At 41.1% G+C, this 22,719-nt stretch overlaps 1 protein-coding gene across 3 annotated transcripts in view; it reads left to right on the top strand.

Annotated features, from left to right (window-relative positions):
• grik4 (glutamate receptor, ionotropic, kainate 4) overlaps positions 1–22,719 on the top strand; it is a 166,127-nt gene that overhangs the window by 140,492 nt on the left and 2,916 nt on the right. For 2 of the 3 annotated variants that reach the window (XM_037266950.1, XM_037266951.1), the window contains 10 exons: positions 1,604–1,711; positions 7,729–7,932; positions 10,019–10,132; positions 16,026–16,135; positions 17,540–17,713; positions 17,932–18,097; positions 19,130–19,355; positions 20,341–20,469; positions 20,547–20,665; positions 21,521–22,644. In XM_037266950.1, coding sequence (XP_037122845.1) covers positions 1,604–1,711; positions 7,729–7,932; positions 10,019–10,132; positions 16,026–16,135; positions 17,540–17,713; positions 17,932–18,097; positions 19,130–19,355; positions 20,341–20,469; positions 20,547–20,665; positions 21,521–21,904 — 1,734 coding nt within the window. In that variant the 3' untranslated portion in view covers positions 21,905–22,644. Of the gene's footprint in view, positions 1–1,603; positions 1,712–7,728; positions 7,933–10,018; positions 10,133–16,025; positions 16,136–17,539; positions 17,714–17,931; positions 18,098–19,129; positions 19,356–20,340; positions 20,470–20,546; positions 20,666–21,520; positions 22,645–22,719 lie in introns of those variants that run through there. The other variant, XR_005099787.1, reaches the window with a different exon arrangement.

Below are 22,719 nucleotides of genomic sequence, written 5' to 3'. Positions count from 1 at the left end.
GAAAGTTTGTCCTTTTTCCAGTTTGTGGGCTCTTTAGTTGCATTCTTCGCTGGTGCAGGTGGCTTCCTTGTATAGTACTAGTATCAAAATAGAACAAAACTAATAAAAAGTCACTTTTGCATGTTATCTGATGTTCATCACTGTGTTTTTGGTGCAGAATATTTGATGAGCTAAGGAAATTAAAATTCTTGGACTCATAACACCTGTGATGTCACTTGCTAATCTTTAGAGTTAAGGCTTGTCTTTTGATCTAATCTAGTATTCAGGAAGATTTCATAATCTCACCATTTGCAGGAGTAATTTACATACTTCAAGGTCAAAGAAAGTATTAGAAACATATACTATATATATATATATATATATACGTATATAATAAAAAAAATAATATAAATACATACAAAATGAATAAATACAGATCTTGGAAGACTCCAGCACACTTTGGTATGGATATTGGCATTTTTCTTTTGTTATAATTTATTGTCCTCATTACAATCCCTCAAGGGGAAATTAAAATTCACACTCTGCTGCACATCTGTGTTGTACATCACACAGAGAACCAGATCACACACATGCAGGGAGATATGTCAGAGTGAAAGGAGCGCAGATGAACAGAAGCTAGGAAGCAGATGAGCGTTTTCCCAACATCTAGTTACCTTTTTTACATTTCTCCCCGGCGGGAAGTGATCCATGACCCACTGACAGTCATACATATGAGCTACTGCTTTATCAGAATGTGACTTCATTGAAATGCAAAATTCACATTGAGAAATGCAAAAAGTGATAGAATAAAGTTACAAAATACATTTCTGACTGACTGCTTGTTGCATTTTGTCACATGCCATGTTTAGGGTTTATCTTTGTGCTACAACTGCGCATTTGAAACCACTGATAAAGCCTACGACACATTATCAGACAACAAAGTGCAGCTTCTGCACAGCGTTTTTATTCCGAAGTGTGAAATTCACAGAGAAGTAGAAATTAAAGTCCAAAAATGAAGAGTTTCCAATTTATGTGGGAAAATGAGTCCGCATCACATTAGTGGTTGTGGAAGAACCAACAAATGGTTTGTCTGATCTGACATTTGGGGGATTTAGTTCAGCAGATGGTGCCAATAATTTTCAACTGTGGGTTTGTGAAGCCCTTTGGGACTCTTTTGTCTGATTAATGTCTGTGAAACTCAGATCTTTTGTTCAAACACATTTTCCAAACATTTCTACATCAATTCTTTATTTGTGTTTGAAGGTAAAAAAAATGTCCTTGTAGCAAATTCACACTCATAAAAATGAGAACACGGCTTTCTGCCACAGGAAAACGTAATTGTTTTAATGAACGCATTATGCGGTTGCTAATTGAACACATGCCTTGTTTGTTCCTCTCGGAATCACAAACACGTCTTTTTCACCTCCTTTTACAATTACGCCAAGACTCTTGATTTCCTTTTTGTCTCACCATTCTGCAACGTCTGTCCTTGTTTATACGTCCTCCACCGGCTTGTGAATGTCATAGCGTTGCTCCTTTTCAGAGAATGGAGTCAAATTATTCGATTGGCCTTTTCCAGCCGCTGGACATAATGAATGATTGTGTGTTTATTGTGTGTGCCCAGATTGGCCTGTGGCACTCTGAAGATGGACTGTCTATGGAGAAGAAGCTTCCATCAATCAACGTGACGGACACCCTCTTCAACACGACTCTTACCATCACTACAATACTCGTAAGTGGCGTGGCGCTCACGTGTCATGGTAATGCGTCAGCAACAGCAGTATGACATTTAGCGGGCTGGCGGACAGAAATCAAATTCTGTTCTCTTAGAGTGAGAAGAAGCCACGGCGTGCAATCGCTTTGCTTCTATCGAAGGCTCCATCACCGTGCATCAGCCAGAGCGATTAATTTACCGTGTAAGGGATTTCGCCATCTGATACGGATGGTGTGAGAGGCACTTTGCTGGCTTCACTCTCTTACCTGTTGACATTGTTTTTAAGGAATCTCGTCAAACTTCACACTGCTTTCGGAAATCGATTCAGCCATAAAAATGTAGCAATATAGAAGCACTTTTGACTTTACCCAACAACTGTTAATGTTATGACACAGTATGTGTAAAAACAGTAAAGGACAGTCCGCCATCTTGCTAACGTGACTAACAACTTTCTCATGACTACTACTTTGTGGAACTTTTTGTGTCACTCCCATTAAATGACGAAGTTGCGTAACGTGACTTGACGTGCGGTGAACTCATTTTATCGCTCCCTGCCACTAAAACAGCACAACAGTCTTTATTTATTCCAGCTTTGACTACCGTATTTTCCGGACTATAAGGCGCACGTAAAAACCTAAAATTTTCTCGAAAACTGATAGTGCGCCTTATAGTCTGGTGCGCCTTATATATGGACCAAATTCCTAAATTTAAACTGGCCGGAAGCATTGTGTCATGAAATCAATCATAAGTGGCCCGCTGAAGACTATGAATCATGAATCAAAAAGACTATGGATCATTATTTTGTGATTATAAAGTAATTTGTTGCATTGAAATAAAAAAGATAAAATGGAGAATGATTTGATTTGGATTAATAATCTGACATGATGCATTAATGGTGCGCTTTATAGTCCGGTGCGCCTTATATAAGGACAAAGTTTTAAAATGGGCCATTCATTGAAGGTGCGCCTTATAGTCCGGTGCGCTTTATAATCCGGAAAATACGGTAGTTTGGATGGCACGCTAAAAGCTAACGCTACTCCATGCTACTACTGTGTTGGCTGCTTATGCTGAATAATTAATTAAATAAACAAACTTTTATATGCTTTGGCTTATTACCGTCAACTAATAAAACAATCCTCATAAAAGTGTATGAAAGCAATATCACACGCGAGATCACGATGCATCGTATCGTATATCACCTTTGCTTTGATTATTTTTACAACCGAATCCCGACCGAGACTGTGCCACATTGCTCTCTCATGTGTGATATTACTTAATAGAGTACCTTGAAGGTAAAAGAGTGCTATACAAGGGAAAACACATTATCTTTTATCATCGACTTGGGTCGAGAGGCATGCGTGTCCAATGAACAAGCAAACAAATATTTTCACCTGTGGATGAGTTAGTGTCTTCAATGGACCCTTTTTATTTTATTTATTTTATTTATTTATTTATTTATTTATTTATTTATTTATTTATTTTTTAAATGTGGAAAGAAGATGAAACAGGGAGCAGTCAGAGTGGCGTTTCAGACTCAGAACTGTGAGGGAGACGTGATGCTCATACATTTTCTGTCACATGCAGAGTAGCAAATGAAAAAAAACTCCATGGGCATCATTCAAATACAAATGTGAACATATTTGCACCCAAATTGAGCTTGAACCTGCCTGGGCTTGTAAGTTTGCTACCTTCCAGGCGTATTCCACCTCCAAACTGTGGTCAAATTGTGCAGAAAACTAAGGTTAAGTTGATTCCCCGGCTGCTTTCGTAACTTCTCCAGCAAAACTTTTCGGCCTGTGCAATGACTGAAATATTAACACAGATGAGGAAAAAAAATGTGAAGGGTTGGGGGTTTTTTTTCAACTGTTGTCTACACTATGACGCAAGATGATACAAATATAACTTTTTTGATTCCGAGATCAGGGAACATGGATGAATTCATAAGTCACGGAAAAAATGTTCTTATTTAATCGGCTACTTTTATACAGAATGACATGCTAGTGGGTACATTATTATTTTATTTTATTTTATTATTTTATTAATAGTACTATGCCATCATAATAACCCATGGAAAAGATAACTTACTTAATTCTCCTGATTTCCTGCACCGTACTCTGGCCTGGCCAACGGCAGAACACATTGGGAAGTATACTCACAAGTGTTCAACTGTTGTTGTGTTTATTTTTTTTATTGCTATCAGCTGTTAAAGTGTAAAGTAGCAATTTGCCCAATACGGAACCTGAGAATCCGTATTATCGGCTGCAGTGGCACAGCAATAAGTAAAATAACACAGACACATATTTTGTTGGTCTCATTGAGAAGGATTCCCACGGAACGTTCCATTTCACCCTGGGGGGGGGCTTGTTGGATGAAGATGTGAGCGTTTGATAACAAATGAAATGATTCTTTCACAACAAGAAGTGGATGTGAAAGAATGAATTGGGCGAGCTTGGCGGCTCAATTTCGTTTTGGAGATATAGAGTCCCTCGACCAAACTTTGGAATCCACCGCTGGGCAATTTTCAGGGCCTATCACAGCTCATTCATCACGATATGATTGCTGTGTCGGGCTTATCTTGCTTGTGTGCAGCAGCTGATTTTTTTTTTTCTTTCACCTGCAGGACTTTGCGAGCTCTTGAATTAGCACTTCAACGAGTAATAGACACCTGCTTCCAACATGTACGCGTGCAAAAATTCCTGACGCCATTCAACAGCCTACACGCTGCAGTTTTATTACACGATTGCTGTCACAGTCGGAATTGACAATTGCGTCTCGCACACCCAGGGGGCATGTGTTTGTAATCATTGATCCCATTTTTACACTGTAGTGAATTTGCGGTGGTTATTACCTCAGTAAGTGCAGCCATGTGATGGAAAAAGCCAATTGTTTGCTTCTGTGGGGGGGGGAAAAAAAAAATCTCTTTATATGTTGTGTTTTATTGCATTTTATCTCTGTTCTGAAACGCAGTCGCTTGTCAAGCTGTAAAAAGGATAACTTGTTTGCATTTTGGTATCTTTGGCTCCTTATGGCTCGAGCTGGAACTAGTATGTTGCAATACGATGTACTAGGACTTGTACGCATGTCCTATTGCATTTGGGTATTTCTAAAAAATGGACAAGCTACTTCTGTGTCTTGAGATACAAGTTACACGACTTGTGTGTTTTTCAAGGTATGCTGCCACAGTATAGCTTAAGTCTGGTTAGCTCAATGCTAACAAACAAAGCAAAACTCCATTGACAGGCTAATGGATAGCAGCTATGTACTGGTGTTAATAAACATAATGGGTCGGAACAGATTCCATGCATTTCCATTCACTTCAATGAGAAAAAGTAATTTGAGTTGAGCGTTAGACAAAACTACTCATTTTTATGTTTGTAGAACTACACTGTGATTTTTGTAATGTTTTGCCTTGACAAAAAAAGTAATGCCACTCAGACAGTGAAAAAAATAAAAAAGAATAGTCTTTGTAAATGCACAATTATTGATAGAGCACTTTTAATGCATCCCATTTGATTATGTAGGTGTACCTAATTTTATGGCCTGTGCACTAGTATTCTATTTAGTGTCCAAATAAGTTACCCGGCGCACTTATCAGTCAACCACCAGACTTCTTTGCCTGGGAATAAGAGACTGCTTTAGAAGTCTGACTTTTGTTTTGTCTTCAAACTTCAACTAAGTTTGTACTTATATATGCTGAGGACTCATTTCCGTACAACTCTATAAGGCACTTTCAATTGTAATGATAGATATTAATTAAATCATCGAAGGTTTTCCGATGGCCTCCGACCGTAGAACCGATTATATCTATTTCTATTACTTCCTTTTTCTAAGAAAAGGCTTCTAAATCCAAACAAATTGGAAATCGACTAGCATCTCAGAACGGATTGTTTCACCTCACACGTTTAAAAGTGCTTCTAGATTTGACTTCAGAGAGTATTAGAATCAAAGTGATTGCGTCTGAGGTCTTTAGAGAGGGAAAAAACATCCTTTGGATTAGGAACAGATTGCAAAAGGAGGAGGCATGATAGCAGTCAGGCCAACACACGTACGTAAATGAAAGACGGCCCCTCTTTTATCGATTTCTGTTCCTGCCAGCTTTAATGTTACGACTGTGTTGCTCAGAAAAGAGATGTGGACTTTTAAGAGAATACATATAGCAAAGCTTTTTCGCACACTCTACTGAAGGTCCAAAATGATACTGTTTTTTTTGTAACAGGCATAAATCATCCAGTAGAAAAAAATTATCAAGTGGTCGCTTGACACACAAGTCCAACCTGATAAGTGTTTTTAGTTTTCTCATACTTATTAAACATTATCACAGCATTAGTTTGAGGGGAAAATTACAATACAATATCGTACATATTGGCTATTTTATTATGAAAAGAAATGATTAAAAGCCAAGGTGCATAAGGTCTGGTAAAATAATTGCACTATAAATTCATTGTGATGTATGGAGCTCTGGACAACAGTGGGTGGCCAGAAAAACTGGGAAATAGAACATAATTCCAAAGAAATACACCTTTTAAAACACCTTTAAAATGTGTGAAATCGGCAAGTCAGTATCTGGCCTGAGCACCTTTTGCTTCATGCATAGCAAAACATAATCCGAATCTTGATATGCCGAACCTGGGAGGTGAATGGATCATCTCGGCAAAGGAGAAAAATGCTCCCTAACACATTTTCAGACCATATTTGAGATATATCAGGCCGCAGTTGTAAATAAGAACTTGTTCTTAATTGTTTGCCTGGGTAAATAAAGGTTAAATAAATAAATAAAATAAAATATATGCCTTGGAAAAAGGCTGAGATTTTGCAATTCGGCTAATTCATAAGATGTCAGTAAAAACATTGCTTTATATTTGTTTCCGTAGTCGTCGTTCTGTTATATGTGTGTTTAATATTTCTTTTATCTGAATTACGCCTACATTTTAGAACACACATATATGGGACGTCGGTGTAAGTGGCAGGTCCTCTTTTTTATATTTTCATTCATTTCAATGAAAGATGGATCGCTAAAACTTTATTGCCTTTATATTTTACATCACAGTCAGCGTAATTCATAGGTTAGTAAGGCAAAATTTCATCTTTTATTGTCATCCGTCTGCTCAAAATGTTACAATCCTCCGAGAATGTCAGCTCTTTTTAGTCATTGAAAGGATGTCATTTTATTCACATTGAACTTAAAATCTGCTGGATAAAGACTAGGCTGCACTTAAAATGCTATTTTGAGTAAAGGCATTGCTTTAATGGTTACCATTGCTCTTGTATGTAACGTCAAATAAAGATGCCAATTTACAATAATGGAGATTGTATAAAACTTATTTTTCAGACTCTGGTGTTGCAAATTACACCACATTGTCCTTAGACGATCAGTCATAAACTCTTCTCTAAGTCAACACAAAGGGTTGTTGCTATGACGACAACACGAGGCAGCCTGCTGGGCAGCACGCTCTTTCAGAATTAGCGTGTGGAATAATTATTATTATTACGAGGCTTGGAACAGTCGGCGTTTGCTTATATCAAAATCAACCTAATCAGACCGTTGTGAAATTCTGCCCAAAAAGTTCACAAAGTATTATTTTGAACACATTGACGTCATTTAAACTCTCCACAACTTACATTAGAAAGGAAAGTCGGATACTAGCTATAAAATTGGGCTCCGTCAGTGAAATAAACATTCCGATGTCTTCTTCCGAGACGTATTTTTTGCTGGGTTGACGAGCTGTGAGTGTGGAATCAGTAGCAAAGTGGTACACGACAGACACTCATTTCGATGTGTTGGAGCGCTTGACACTTGTATTGTTTGAAAAACAGTCCTCGGTCCAAAAGCATCAACTACATAAGACACTAATAAAGACATAGTCGGAGTGAGCTGCAGTAAATGCTGACAAATGTTTTGTTTTATTCTCTTACTGCTCTCTCAACCTTTCCCATTGAAATTGCCATCAATGCAGCACGCATCCCCAAAAACATTTTTTTCAATAATCAATCAAATAAAGTTCTTGGCTGCTGAAAGAATATTCTGTTATATTCAGGAGAATCCATACGTGATGCTGCGGTCGGATCACCAGGAAATGGAAGGAAACGAACGCTACGAAGGCTTCTGTGTGGACATGCTGAAGGAACTGGCAGCCATACTCAAGTTCAAATATCGAATCCGACTGGTGGGGGATGGACAGTATGGTGTCCCTGGAGCCAATGGAACGTGGAGCGGTATGGTGGGAGAGCTCATTTCAAGGGTATGTAAATATATTCAAGTCCTGTGAACTTAAATGAACATGGTTATCTCATCAAATATACATTTCATATATGTGAGTTGTATTCTTAAGGGACTTGCATTCAAACGCTCATAGTACTGAACATTACAATTATCGAGCTATTCTGCTAATTTGAGAGCTTCAGAGGGACTAAAGTTAGTTTAAAGTCGACTATACTGCTTTTTACAGAGCAGCCAGTGTACATTGGAAGCTCAGATTGCAAACTTTGTTCCATGACTTCATTTGTAAACCAAAAGGTTTGTAAACCAAGGTAATGGTTCCCATTGATATGAATGGAAATGCAATTAATCCGTTCAAGTCCCAAAACTAAATTATACTTAACTTTTTTTTATCATTGTGTGATCAATGTAAATATACTACATAGCTCTTTCTTCTTCGCTGGATTCTTAAAGCGTAACCACTTGATCGGTGAAACTTCGACTGTAAAGGACTGATGAAATATCACAGCTGTGAGATTTGTCACGGGGTAAAGGTCATTTGGAGGAATGTTACCACAATGCAATGAAACAATTTGTCTTGTTTGATTAAAGGCTTACGGACAAGAGGATGAAAAGGGGATCAAATAGAAAAAAAAATATCAAGTGTTTGCCAACTCAATGGACGGCAGTGACAGAAATCGTCCAGGTTGCTCGGACCATTAATTGCCGTTGCTTTCGATATTGAACAGTTTTTCATTCCAACAATTTGACAGCTGTCACACAACCTGGAAGAATAATTATTAAACATACCAATGGGAGTCCACACTAGCGCACTTTTCATTGCGTCCTAACATTTACTTGGCCGCTAAGCTGTAATAGGAAATGAAACCGCAGAGTTTTCTTGCAGTTAGCAACACTAGAAGGCATAACAGCAGGCAGCCAGAGGAATCCAGTTATCAATATTAATATTCTATTGTCACATAAATAATTCAGCCGCTGTTACGACCGCGTGTTCATCTCGCAAAGAATCTGCCTTTGTAGAAATTGCCTCGACAGCTGCTCCCCGCGTGCGGCTTCCTTCCGGCGCTGAGTGCAGCCGATCAGACTTTCAAACGACTGTGAGCGTAGGATAAAAAAGAAAAAGATGAGGCAGAGGTTTGGTCCCGCACATGATGAAGGACAAAAACCTCGGGCAGCTGGATACACCAAGACACAATGTACTCGTTTGTGTGCAGATCCAACGCCAAGGCTTTCGTCTGGCCACCCTACCTCATAGCCGAGACGTATACACAAGACGGGGGATTGTTGTCACAATTATTAAATAGCCAAAACATTACTTGCCAGAAATTCCTGCACGACGTGGCTTTTGTGGTACGAGACAAGAAAGGCATCAGGAAACGCATTTTACAACAGCTGGACCTGACATATACACAAGACAGGAGATTGTTGTTACAATTATTAAACAGCCAAAACATTACTTGCCAGAAATTCCTGCACACCATGGCTTGTGTGGTACAAGACAAGAAAGGCATCAGGAAAAGCTGAACTTGATTCGTGGTCAATCAGAGATGCTTTAAATTGAGGCAGTTGAATGAGTTTGAGAGCACTGAGCGCTGAGCAGAAGGTGTGGGTTCAAAGGCCAACCTGGTGATGTGATCTAAACGTGATCAAAAGCTTTGATTAATTATGGAACAAATCGAACAAAGAACAGCAGGTCATGCATTTGCAGCGGCATCTGCAGTGATGCGGTGTTCGCCTCCCTCCCGTTCTTCACAATCTCCTTCATTCTCCCACGGCGGCCCAAGCGCTGCCCCTTCCACTTTGCGGCCCTCGGGGAGATGAAGAGTCCCTCGCAACTACATTTCACAACCTTGTTTTCTTGTTGGCCATTTTGTTACCGTGTTTTACCAGCCACTGCTTAGACCAATTCTCTGAGCTGCTGTATAAATGCGTTTTCCAAACCTTCGAGATGTACTTAATTGGGTACATGTCTACAATTTTGTCAATGTTTTCTGTTTGAAGCCCTCCCAAAACTTTCAAATGTATATTTTGTGAGACATCTACAGCTTTGTTCAGCTGGTCTTTGACTCCCGGGCATGACATGGAACTATTGACTGTGTGTGTTACAGAAAGCCGACTTGGCAGTCGCTGGCCTCACCATCACTGCGGAGCGTGAAAAGGTCATTGACTTCTCTAAACCCTTCATGACCCTCGGGATCAGCATCATGTATCGTGTCCACCTGGTGAGTTACATCACACACAGTTTAGCCAGTTCAAGGACGTTACTGTAAGTGCAGTCGGCAGACGGGCTAAGAGCAGAACATCTTAGAGTCAATTTTGCTTTTGTAGCTGTTTTGGGCTCTCATCCAAGCTGGGTTCCCAATTGCTGTAGTTTCACCAAGCGGTTCCATTGACTTTGTCTTTTGAGAGTTCCACAAACTCCAGTCCTCGAGGACTGTTATCCTACATGTTTTAGATGTTTTCCCTCTTTAAACACACCTGATGTTCTTTCGATCCAAACACATATCCATCCATTTTCCGACCTGTTTATCGTCACCAGGCTCGCGGATGTGCCGTGGTTCTCAAGGTTTCCTGGGTTAATAACGCTGTGGTTTGAAATAAGCTATTCCAGAAGCCAACTATGCAGAGAAGTAAACACAGAAGACCCTGGTTCACCTCCATTATTGTTGTCACCATGTATTTTTGCGTATCATTGTGCCGTGGGTTATCGATGAGGCGATGTTATTTTCTGTTGAAGCAACAACTGACACGAATGGCTTCGAATGACACTGAAAACAAATATAAATCAATAAAATAATACATAGATAATAAAAAATTAAATACATAAATAATAAAATAAATAATAATTTGTACAAACTGTCCAGCATAGTGCGGATAGGACTAATGTCTCTTGCCTCTACGCAGCGCCCTCCTTAACCTCTGTTGTATCAAGAGAGCAAACCCAAGCATGAAACCTTGAAACAATTTAAGTGCAGCGGGATGCTTGCCAATGTTTGCAGAATCAGAGGCCCATTAATCAGGGTCGCCCTCCTCTAACACCCAAGGTGACCCAAGCAGCGCTTAGCATAGCACCAATTGGAGGCTAAATTGTCCTTTGTCATCTCTCAGGAGCATTTATTCCCATTCTCCGTTGCTGTCCTGTTTCCCATTCTTGTAAACCTTTGTACCTCCCCGTGGTTGGCGGACCGTACTAATAGGTGGAGCGGCGAGGCTCTCAATTGAGCAGTTGGGGGAGAATCAATCGGGGGAGAATCTGCTGAATCTGCCTCAGCAGGTGCAGTTTTAAAAGGCTGCTGGGAAGCGTGGAGCCTCTGAAGTAGGAGGCAGGCAAGCAGCTGGGAGCTTGAAGCGACCCCCCCCCCCACACACACACACACACACACCGATAAGTCGAAGGTTTGAAAATAAGAGGAAAGGTGAATGTTCTTTGTTTCGTTTCATAGCACTCTCTTGACTCCTGTTGGCCTTTCTGACACAGCGACGTGTCGCACATCGATTTTTGTCTGACTTTTTCAAACTAATTTTCAGTCAGACCAATGATAACCAGATTGATATTGATTTCTTTGGGATAATTGGCCATATAAAAGCATTTTCTCCACATGTCTTGAATCTCCGTTAGATACTATTGTTGTCTCGTTATTAATTTCTTTCCACTCCCAGACAAATTCTGAGCCAATCAAAATAGTCAAATATTTCAAGCCTAAACCTTTTGCAGATATTTGAAAACTAATTTTGTGTTTTACTTTGCGAAGCAGATGCCTTGATGGGAAAATACATTTTGGAGTGATAATTGCTTTTAATTGTGTGGAATTAAAATCCTTTCCGTAGTCATTCGCTGAAAAATTCACCCATTTCCAGAATCGTGGCAAAGTTTAGCCTGGGTTGTTAGTAGAGACTTATTTTTAAAGGTAAGGTTATAAGATAAGTAAATATCTATTTGTGTTTTGTACTCATCGTCATATTTATGGTTGAAACTATTCTAAAAAAAAAAAAACAGGGTGGCTCTTGACATTTCCACTGTGGACATCTTATGATCTTATGCGTAGGCAGCAATGTGCATGCCTCTATTGGCCTCAGTCAGTCGTCATAAATATGAACAGTGACAGTGTAACCTTGAGCTATCGGCAGACTGCTCTTATTGAAACTTTCCCTCTTGTCACCTTCACCTTCAGCGCGACAAAGCCAAGTGAGGTAAAGTCCTTAAGAGACACTCATTGCCTTCAAGTCGAGGACTCTTACGTCAAAGGAGTCGCTCGTAGTAGGTGTGTTGCATAATTAAATAGCGGTCCGTTGGGGTTGAAACGGAGTTGTCACATTCAACAGTGGTCCTCAGGGCAGAGCGTGGCGTACAAAGCTTTATTGACTCGCAAACATAATGCCGCGTCTGTGGAAGTGCCACATGTCGAATAAATTCGTCACATGCATCGAGTGGAATCCACTTTTACGCCTCGACATTTTAAATGTTTTGGTTGTTTTGTCGTGGGTGACACTCATGTCGGTTTTTAGAAAGGCTTCGCTCTGGTAAGAATCGTGTTGTCAGTGACCTTGTGACCCCCGATTAATTCAAACGGCGTTTTTGAGAGTAGCGGGGGAAGTACGGAAGATCATAAAGAGAACAAAGGCGAAGTCAATGAGCAAGGAGTATGCTAAAGGGCGAGGAGATGGGTAGATGAGAGCGGAGATGCAAGCCGAGGAGAAGAGTTGAAATGACAATGGGAAGTGTCCTTCAGTGAGTCAGTATTCATGCAGGCAGTCTCCAGGGGCAAACATTGTGGTGTGCATATAAAGAGGCGGGATGACTAGGTGAAATCCTTGACTGGATAACCTCACCAGCTCTTTCAGACACGCGATAGAGAAAACAAAACGATTAAATGTCAAAAGAAAGGCTTCCTCTGGTTCTCAATAGAAACATTTGTCTTTCCTCGTCGTTTTGATGATTGATTTGTTGAGATCATGTCTAGAAAAATGTGAAAATTATATGGTGGGTTTTTTTTTCCCCCCGTGTAATGGTTGCCTTGGCGGCTGTTACTTTAAGGAGACGTTAGCCTCTGATGACATAATCCGCTTGCTTCGAGCAAAGAAATAATGAAGGACCATTAAATGTAACCTAGCTCAGTTTGCTATACAATACATCTTTATTATTTACTACTTTATTCTTTTTATTTGTTACTTTATTTTATGTTTATTTTTATTTTATTCTTTTAGTTTTATTATTTTATATTATTATTATGATGATGGTGATTGTTATTATTACTTTATTATTTATTTACTATGGCAACAGCCACGACTTTCTTAACTAGCAAAAACTTAACAGCAGACTGGCTAAGATCCACATCGTGTTTGACAGCGCAAACAGCTTCTGACAAGCTCTGAAGCGTCAACACGCAAAGACAAACACGCACCACTGTGGTCTCACTGTCTGTCATACACAAACAAGCAAACACAAAAAGAGTGAGGCCAAACATGTACTGGAAAACACTTGTGAGCATCTGAAGAACATTCAATATTTGCCTACAAGTTATTATAAAACGTGAGCTAACCTTTTAGTGACACTCCAGCCGCAATTAGAGTCACGTTGGAGTCATGTCATGTTGGGAGTGATTAATCTCATCGCACCAGGTTATTAAAGAAGTGGCACTCGTTTGACCTCGCAGAATATGGAAATAAATGTCATACAAGGAATCAATTGGTTCTACTGTGTTTCCAGCCTCGTATTTAAAGGTTTAAGGGTTTGAATATCCGCTCTAGCCTTTTTGTTTGAAGTCTAAGAATTGAGTTCATTAGACTTAGACATCAATGTGCTTGATAAATTTTTTTATTTTTATTTATACCTGTGAAAAATCATGGTAAGTCACAAATTATGCATGAGGTGGGTGATGTTATCCTCTGTAGTTTCTTAAATTTGTTCTTATTTTCCTGCTGAATTTTACTTATAATTCTTTTATCAACGCATTTGAACGCAAATGGTGCAGTAAGGCAAGTAGACAGACAATATTACAACCCTCATATATTCTTTATCCGTTCCAAATGCTTAATATTACTGCAGTTTAGTCACTTAGTTTAAAAACTCTTTATACATAGTTCTGTATGTCTGAATAATACTCCATCCTGTTAGCCATGGTCCACACCCCATAAGGAACACAGTGTGTGTCTGTAATGGATCAATGGCATTTCTAAGTAATTTGAGATACTTTGAGATATTTGGAGTTGAAAGCGTCGACCCAAAAGGAATTAAATTTGTAAGTCAAGCCACCACTCTGTTTATCAGGTCCTTTTATCTACCACAGCTGGAAAAAAATGTTTTTAAAAATTCAGACTTTATGAATGCTAAAAACAAAAACGCTAAAAGGCACCATCAGAGTTCTTTTATATTATGAAAGGAAACATACAGAAAAGAAAGCAAATGGAAATGTGGAAACCTTTTATGCAGTTCCATTTGCAAAATAGCATATCTACTGGAACCTTCTAGCCCATTATTTCCCCTGCAGCTCTTGAAAGCATAACTTTGTCTTAATGCACACATATTAAAGCACTGAGATCTGCAGCACAACACAACACACTTTTGAAAAAAAGACCCTCAGTCTCGATTTTGGATCTTTTGGCCACCATCTGTTGGCAACGCTACAGCTCTGTTCATCTTTGTAATGGCGCCTCGGTGGGAACTTAAAATGCGGAGAAGAGGGCTTGGCAGTTAACAGATCGCTGCTTCAGCACACAGCCATTCTCTACCAGCAAAGAGGAGGAGGAGGCGTGTCAGCACAAAAGGCCATTAGCACGTTCACGGCAACGGCAGCAACACGTTTTCATCATCATGGGCGTGACGTTGTCGTCATTCCTCCAAACTGCACATTCTTTCCCCTTTTGCTTTCCTAAGAACCCTAACAGTGCATCAAACAGCGCTAAATTGGACCTCGTCGATCATAACAAACCCTAAAAAAAAATCATCCCACCCGTGTGCCGCAAATTTCATTTAGCTCAGGGCTAAGCAACTATTAGCCAGGCGATCTGGCATTCGTGGTGTCAACCAGGGACTTAATTTGCAATTTGGCATTGGACTGATTTTGGGAGGTGGCTGATGAAATGCTAATTGATGAGCCAGTAACATGATGGCGTTGTTGTAAACGGAACAATTGGTCATGTTTTATTGTCCCGCTGACCCTTTCAGGGTCGCAAAGCAGATGGCATATCTGCGTGGAAGTGGATTGTATTCGGCATGTCCGCTCAACACACAAATACACACACACACACACACACGCTCATAGGTGAGCACACACACATTGCTGTGGCACTAGTGAAGGAGTAATTGGTTCCGTTTAGAGGACAGTGCCTGTTGGGGAGAGATAATGAAACATGAGGGTCCCTCTAGTCTATTACTTACAAAGAGTGGGGAGGAAGTGATGTTACTGTACTTCAGATTTTTTTTAGCTTTTTTTTTTTTTTATCTGTACTTTGAGTGTTCATGTTACTGATGATTTCACATTTAAAACTTTTTTTCTGGCCATAACAGGATATGTCAGCATTAACAAGAATAGATATGTGGAATTAAAAGTTGAATTTGAAGCAGCAGAGAATAGGATAGAAAGCGATTTGTTTGTATCTTTATTAGCTGTCATGGTAATATTACCCTCGTGTGTTAAATGAAATTCACCCCCTGTTGCTCTGATTATACTGTTTTGAGTCTCCTCCGCCCCCCAGCAATTGAGTCATGTATCCTTTTATTACATTGTGTTGTTCAACACGACATAAATTGTGAAAATTAATTTTTTACAGCTTAATCTTTCGGAATAGAAACTCTTATTTGCCATTTTGTCTCACTATTCACCATCTCTCCGCAGTATTTACTGTGCATGGGAGACCTACTTTATGACTGTTGATTTGAATGTTTGTTCATCGGTTTACAACGTGGAAATCTATACTTATCGCATCCAACTAGCATTGTTTACTGCCACACTGTTGCGGACAGCTGTAAATGTTGATTAACTCAGAGTCAATTCAGTCTGTGGGGCAATGGAGTCAACATGGAACTTGGCCGCTAATTAGTCCGCCTTTGTCGGGTTAGATTAAGTTTTATCATGATCGAAAGTTGATGTAAACACGGTTCTGGGTTTATTTCAGGGTCGACGGCCAGGCTACTTCTCCTTCCTGGATCCGTTCTCGCCAGGCGTGTGGCTCTTCATGCTGCTGGCCTACTTGGCTGTGAGCTGCGTGCTCTTCCTGGTGGCTAGGTAGGACGCACGCTCACGTTTTTGGCCCTACTGACAGCTGACCTAAAAACAATGACAAATAGACATGGGCTCATATGTATCAACTGTTTGTTCAGGTTGTAATTCAGAAAAATGGATAATATAATATCTATACCCTATCTGGAGCTCTTTCTCTCTTTTTTCTGCAGATGGGGTATTTTTGAGTTTTTACTTGCCCCCCTAGGGATTAAGATGTCGTTAATATTCATCAAAAGTTAGGCCCGTTAGGGTGTGAATTCCATATGAGAGTTTTTTTCTGATTAAGGGCTTTATAAATAAATTTGACTTGGAATTGTCCCTTAATGATGATCTTTACTATGTCAGAATTTCCTCCATCTTTTAGTCAACTTAGCTGAAAAGTAAGTCTGGCTTTCAAGAAATCTACATCTAGTTAAAAAAAATTTCAGACGGCAGCAGGAGAAAAAGCTGAAATCATCGTTGAAGCCATTTACCCTTGTTTTCTCAATAGCTCTGCTTTTGTCAAACCACAAGAAAGGATTTGTGGTGCCACTGGAGATGACTAAAGCTTCCGCTACCCAGAAGCACGTGAAGTTATGGTGAAAAGGTCTACTGGGAGAGAAAAGAAACAAAAGAGACCAGGGAGATGAATAGTTTTTGTGTGGTTAGTTCTACAGTGGCTTAGACTGGTGTTTTTATCCTTTTCATTCAGTCTCTGCAGGTGATCACAACACCAATAGAAGAGACTTTCGCTGGCTGGGTCTTCAGCGTAACACTGACACCTAGTGGTCGGATAGAGAACTGAAACTCAAAACAAGGCAATGAAATCTATCCAGTCATCCATTTTCCACTGTATTGTGTTAATAGAAGACTCGTGATTGGCTACCAACCAGCCTGTTCACTTCATCGTGGCTAAAGATAGCAGTGGATCAGCTCCAGCTCACTGGCAACTGGCATTTATGGCCCAGATGCGCACCAAGCAACACGGCCAAAACTAGCTGAAGTGGATCATCGTAAAACAAAAATATTAAAAAGAAAAAAAACGCAGACAATCTTCGGACTTCATAAAATGTAATAGCTTTATCAGAAAAGACTTTGAAGCCCATTTTTCTAATTCATATTGAAAACCTTTCAAGGTTTTTGTACTTGACATCTACTGCGGGAAGTTATCCGACAAACTTACTTTTCTGAACACCACTGTTTCATGTATTACAAACTTAATATTAAAGTAGGCGGCACATGAGAATAAGAAGTTAGTAGACACTCCAGAGGCAACTAAAAGCCTTTGTAACTGTCGGATTTAACTCCCGCGCCTTTTCCCTTTTACTTGTTTTTTATGGTAATGCCAATTCCTGAACTCACTTGAATTCCCACTCACGCTGCTTGCCTGGAGCCCAGTACACGGCTGTATATCTTGTTTCTCTACAGATTGACACCTTACGAGTGGTACAACCCGCACCCCTGCCTGAAAGGACGCTGCAACCTGCTCATCAATCAATACTCCCTCGGAAACAGCTTGTGGTTCCCCGTCGGGGGTTTCATGCAGCAAGGTTCCACCATCGCCCCCAGGGCGTTGTCCACGCGCTGTGTCAGCGGAGTGTGGTCAGTGTGGACATCATAGTTGCCGATCCGTCATCTTTTCATCTTCATTTGTCTTTTTTGGAGCCGACGTTATCACCTTGCCCTCCTCGTGTCCGTGTCTTCTCATCTAAGTTATGCCGTCATTATGAAGCTCCTCGCTGTCCCTCGCCATTTATCTCCATACATCTGTTGGCTCATTTGCATAAGAGCTACATATGCTCTCCATTCCCCTCGCGCAGGTGGGCGTTCACATTAATCATCATCTCGTCGTACACCGCCAACCTGGCCGCCTTCCTCACCGTTCAGAGGATGGAGGTGCCCATCGAGTCAGTGGATGACCTGGCGGATCAGACGGCCATCGAGTACGGCACCATGCACGGCGGCTCCACCATGACCTTCTTCCAGGTCAGGGCTCTCGCACAACACTGCCTTTGATAGATTGTTTATATGAAACACGTGCAGATTGACCCAAGTGGCCTTTGAATCGATGAGTCATCGATGATGTTATCCCCCCGTGGTCACCTTCCTGTTTAGCGCTAATCACAGGTTTCCTGCCTCCTTGACCACATCCACTCAATAGCTTTCTCCTTAGAAACCAAGTCTTGAGTGAAGCAGCATGACCTCAGCCAAAAAAGAAAAAAAAAAACTAGTGGAAAATGGAGAGCGGATGCGACAGGGGAAGTGAGGCAGTGAAGAACGATATGGAGCGAAGGAATTATATATATAGGCCTGGTGGCTGCTTCCCTGTGTGCTTTATAGCCCACTGGACTGTTAATTATGTTGGTAAAGACAAGCTCAAAGAAAGAAGAGGCCAAGTTAGAATGCTAAGTGAAGAATGGGTTCTGCGAGGAGAGCAGAGGAAAGAGAAACTTGCACATAAAAGTAACTAAACGTGCACCGCTGATGCTTCTGCTGGGGAAAAAAAAGTCACTTCATCTTAAGTCGGAGCTAATATATATCTTCGGACGCGAAGGAAATACAGTAGAATTGATCCCTGCAATCATAAAACACTCTATGGTCACTTTTAATAAATCACAAGCGCCCCCTGCTATTGGTTTATAATTGCCTACAGATGCCACAAGATGGCGGCAAAGCACTTAAAACAGACAGGATCATAAAGCACACTGCATTTATGTACATAGTTACTTCAAGATGGCACAAAATGATGTCAAAGCACTACTTTACTCCAAATGACTTAACTCACTCCACCGGTATGTTACAAGTTGGTGGCAAAGCACTACTTTTGTCAGAAAGAAGCTCTTCAACACACTTCTACATAGTTTCGAAGCGCCAAGATGCCACAAGTATTTAATCAAATAAAACTATGACCTGAATTTCATGCACAAATCTTTGTAGCAGATGGATAACAAAACAAACTTGGTCTTCATCTGTAGCTAAATTTGTCTTCTCACAATACGATCTGTCACGGCTACGCAGAACTCCCGTTACCAGACGTACCAACGAATGTGGAACTTCATGCACTCCAAGCAGCCCAGCGTGTTTGTGAAGAGCACGGAGGAGGGCATCGCTCGCGTTCTCAATTCCAACTACGCCTACCTGCTGGAGAGCACCATGAATGAGTACTATCGCCAGAGGAACTGCAACTTGACGCAGATCGGCGGGCTGCTCGACACCAAGGGCTACGGTATCGGAATGCCGCTGGGTGAGTGGGGGAGACGGCGGGGAATCGAGTTGAAAATAAATCCAACACGAATGGTTCTTCAATCCATTTTGAGGCTGTGAACAAAACTTGTGGAGCAAGAGAATTAGTTGGAGGATTTGACGGGAAAAGTTAAATTGAAATGTAGTGCATGAGCGAACGGGGGGAAAAAAAGACAAAGACAAACTCAAACAGGTTTTAATAGAACATCTCTGATGGGGGAAGGAAAGATAAGAAAATGTGGAACTTGGCTCCCCGCTTGCTCGGAGACTCAAATGTCTTCAACTTTGATCACATGTTGAGCGGAGGCGCAACACCTTAAAAGTAAACATGAGTTATTTAAATTCCTCTCAAGTATGGATCAGCTCAATCTTTGTCAAACAAAATCATCCCATTGGATAACTGAAGTTTGCTTCACTAAAACATTTTATTAAAATTTTTCCCCAAGATATCAGTTGTCATTTTTTTTGTTAGATTTGCAAACTCACTTTACAGATAGCTGCAGTTTGGCAGAAAATGAACAAAAAAAAAATTGTGTTTATTGCCACTCCCAGTTCAGGTTATCCGTTAAATTTAACATAAACATATTGTGTACTTAAAGCAACCACATAACTTAAAGCCTTATAATATACTGTCCATTATTCAAAACAAATCCTTGAGAGAAAAAAAAAAAAAAATCAGGATTTACAGCAACTTCATTTTTGTATACATATCCTATCTGTTATTTTAACCGAGGTGTGTTTACTTTCTATATCAGCTGTAAAAATCAGCTGCTGCTATAATTTCCCACTTGATAAATGTTTAACCTTGGTGGAGTTCTGCGCTCACAAGGTGCTTTTTGTTATCTGATAAATGTGTTTGTTTCAAAATAGACTCAGCAAAAAAAAAAAAAAAAAGCTGAAAAAGCACCACGTTTCCAAATTGTGTCATAGTGGCCCCCTACAAGTTACACAATCAGTCAGCGTTTTGCCTCTTTTTTTGACTGCAGGCTCCGTGTACCGCGATGAATTTGACCTGGCCATCCTCAAGCTTCAGGAGGACAATCGCTTGGAGATCCTCAAGCGGAAATGGTGGGATGGCGGCAAATGTCCAAAGGAAGAGGACCACCGTGCCAAAGGTTCTCATCTTGTTAACCTTCTTGCTCCGATTATATTCAACTCACCTCATGCTGTCCTTTTGGTCTTACTCCCGCAGGTCTGGGAATGGAGAACATCGGCGGCATCTTTGTGGTCCTGGTGTGCGGCCTGCTGGTGGCCATCTTCATGGCGGTGCTGGAGTTTGTTTGGATGCTGAGGCACGCGCCAGGAAACGAGGTGAGAGAGGCGTATGTCACCTGCATCTGCTTTGTGTCCCTCTACCCCCCCTGGCGCCCGCCACCCCGCGGGGCCGCCAGACTCCCCACACACTGAGCAGGTCTGACACATACTGCTTCCAAACACACTGAGCACAAAACCAAAGATTTACCTCACGTGGTCTACATGTTTAGATGTATTGCTGTTTAAAATTCTAAATATACAGTATATCACATAGTCAAAATGAATGTAGTCGGGTCTTCTTAGTGCAATAATGGTGCTGGCAGTCCTAGCCTTATTATCTGTGTGTGATTATTGCTCTTCAAAATCCAAGCGAGCCTATTTGATGCCTTCCACTGTGTGCACTTGGCAACGGTGCAACTTTTATTGAAGTTATTGTTAGGGTAGACAACGTTCCATAGCTGCTATACACTTCTAATGTGTAGTTACTATCAGGGCGTCCGTTGAATGTAGCCTCGTCTCAGATCGAGAAGTTTGAACAATCCTGTAGCAGCTATCGGTTTGCCTTCTTCCACACAAATCGTTCGATTGGACTCAGACAGATGTGCTCGACTTAATTTCTGATGTGATGCCTTCCAAATGATCCTCGATGACTGTCACTTTTTTTTTCTCAACTGGACTCTCCGCACTGTGATTTCACTTCAATAAACATGCAGTATGTCAAAGTCAAACGCCGACTTGAGTCCTTCTTTTTATCGCATATACTGAATTTTATTTGCTCTAAAATTGAGTCTATTTGAGGAATTACGGTAATGTTTTGTGGTATTGACCAGCGTCTAACCTCTAATGTGTGATCAGTCTGGCCTCTCTCCCTTTCCCTCCCCCTTTCTATCTGCCACGGATGCTTTCCAACAGTCGGTGTGCGAGGAGATGCTTCGCGAGCTACATGGCATCGTCCTGTGTCACGACAGCCTGCAGGTGAGGCGCCGCCGGACGTCGTCGGTCACGAGGCCGCGACCCCTGCCCCAGGACGAGCGCCGGGCACGAGCGGCCGCCGTGGGCCTGGCCAACGGCAAGCTGTGCGGCGGCACGGGCCTACCCGAGCCGTTCTCCCACAGACTGGCTCAAGAAGCCGCCCTGGTGGCCAGAGGCTGCAGCCACATTCGCATTTGCCCCGAGTGCAGACGCTTCCAGGGGCTCAGGATGCGTCCCGGGGCGGCCGGGGCGCTGCCGTCCCCCACGCCGAGTCAGGAGAGCATAGAGTGGGACAAGACGACAAACAGCAGCGAACCTGAATAACACGTGCCCCGCAGATGTCCGCCTTCCTAGTCGGACGGCGCTTTGTTGCTGGATGGCCAGACACAGGACCGAGGTACTGACTCATCTTTTCTTTTTTTTTTTGGAACCTCCTGGGGCGGCTTTGTCTTTTCCTTGCTCATGGAAAAACTGATGAGTCTGTCTCATGTCGGCCCTCGATACTGCTCCGAACAGGACGCGCAAAGGACAAAGCGCCATGGGCCATTTGTACTATGCAGTATTTTCAAGTCATTTATCAGTGTGCTGTTTCTTTCTCTCCCCGTCTTTTTAAATTATTCCTGTCCTCTGTTGGATTACCAGTACTGAATATTGTTGTTCTATTGTTCCTGGGGGGGCGAAAAAAATTAAACATTAAACCAGTTCCTTTTTTTAATCTGACAATTGTATGTTACAAAATGCTGACAGAAAACAAATTATCGGTTCCTGAACTCTTTTTGATGTTTTGTCACATTTGCTTAAATAAGGCGTTAATGAGTCTTTTAAATGTTTTTTTTTTCTTCTTCTTCTTAAACACTTCAAATTTTCCTGTGCCTTCGCCTCTCGTCTGACATCTTTGACTCCATGTCATATTCACTATGACTTTTCTTCGCCTTTCTATGACCTCTTGTCTCAATGTAAACACGCACAGGGGAAATATTCATGAATGACTTGAGGCCAACAAACATTCCTATGACTAAAAACGCAGCTGCATAAACAAATAAATCGGTCCGCAGTAAAAGGGAGAAGGTTTTTATATATTTATATCAGCAGTTGACATGTGTTCTTTTAAATGTCAAGGCCCTTCAACTTGAATTGAA

The sequence above is a fragment of the Syngnathus acus genome, chromosome 13 (genome assembly GCF_901709675.1).
Source record: "Syngnathus acus chromosome 13, fSynAcu1.2, whole genome shotgun sequence".
NCBI lineage: Eukaryota > Metazoa > Chordata > Actinopteri > Syngnathiformes > Syngnathidae > Syngnathus > Syngnathus acus.
This window is presented reverse-complemented; position numbering and strand designations above follow the sequence as displayed.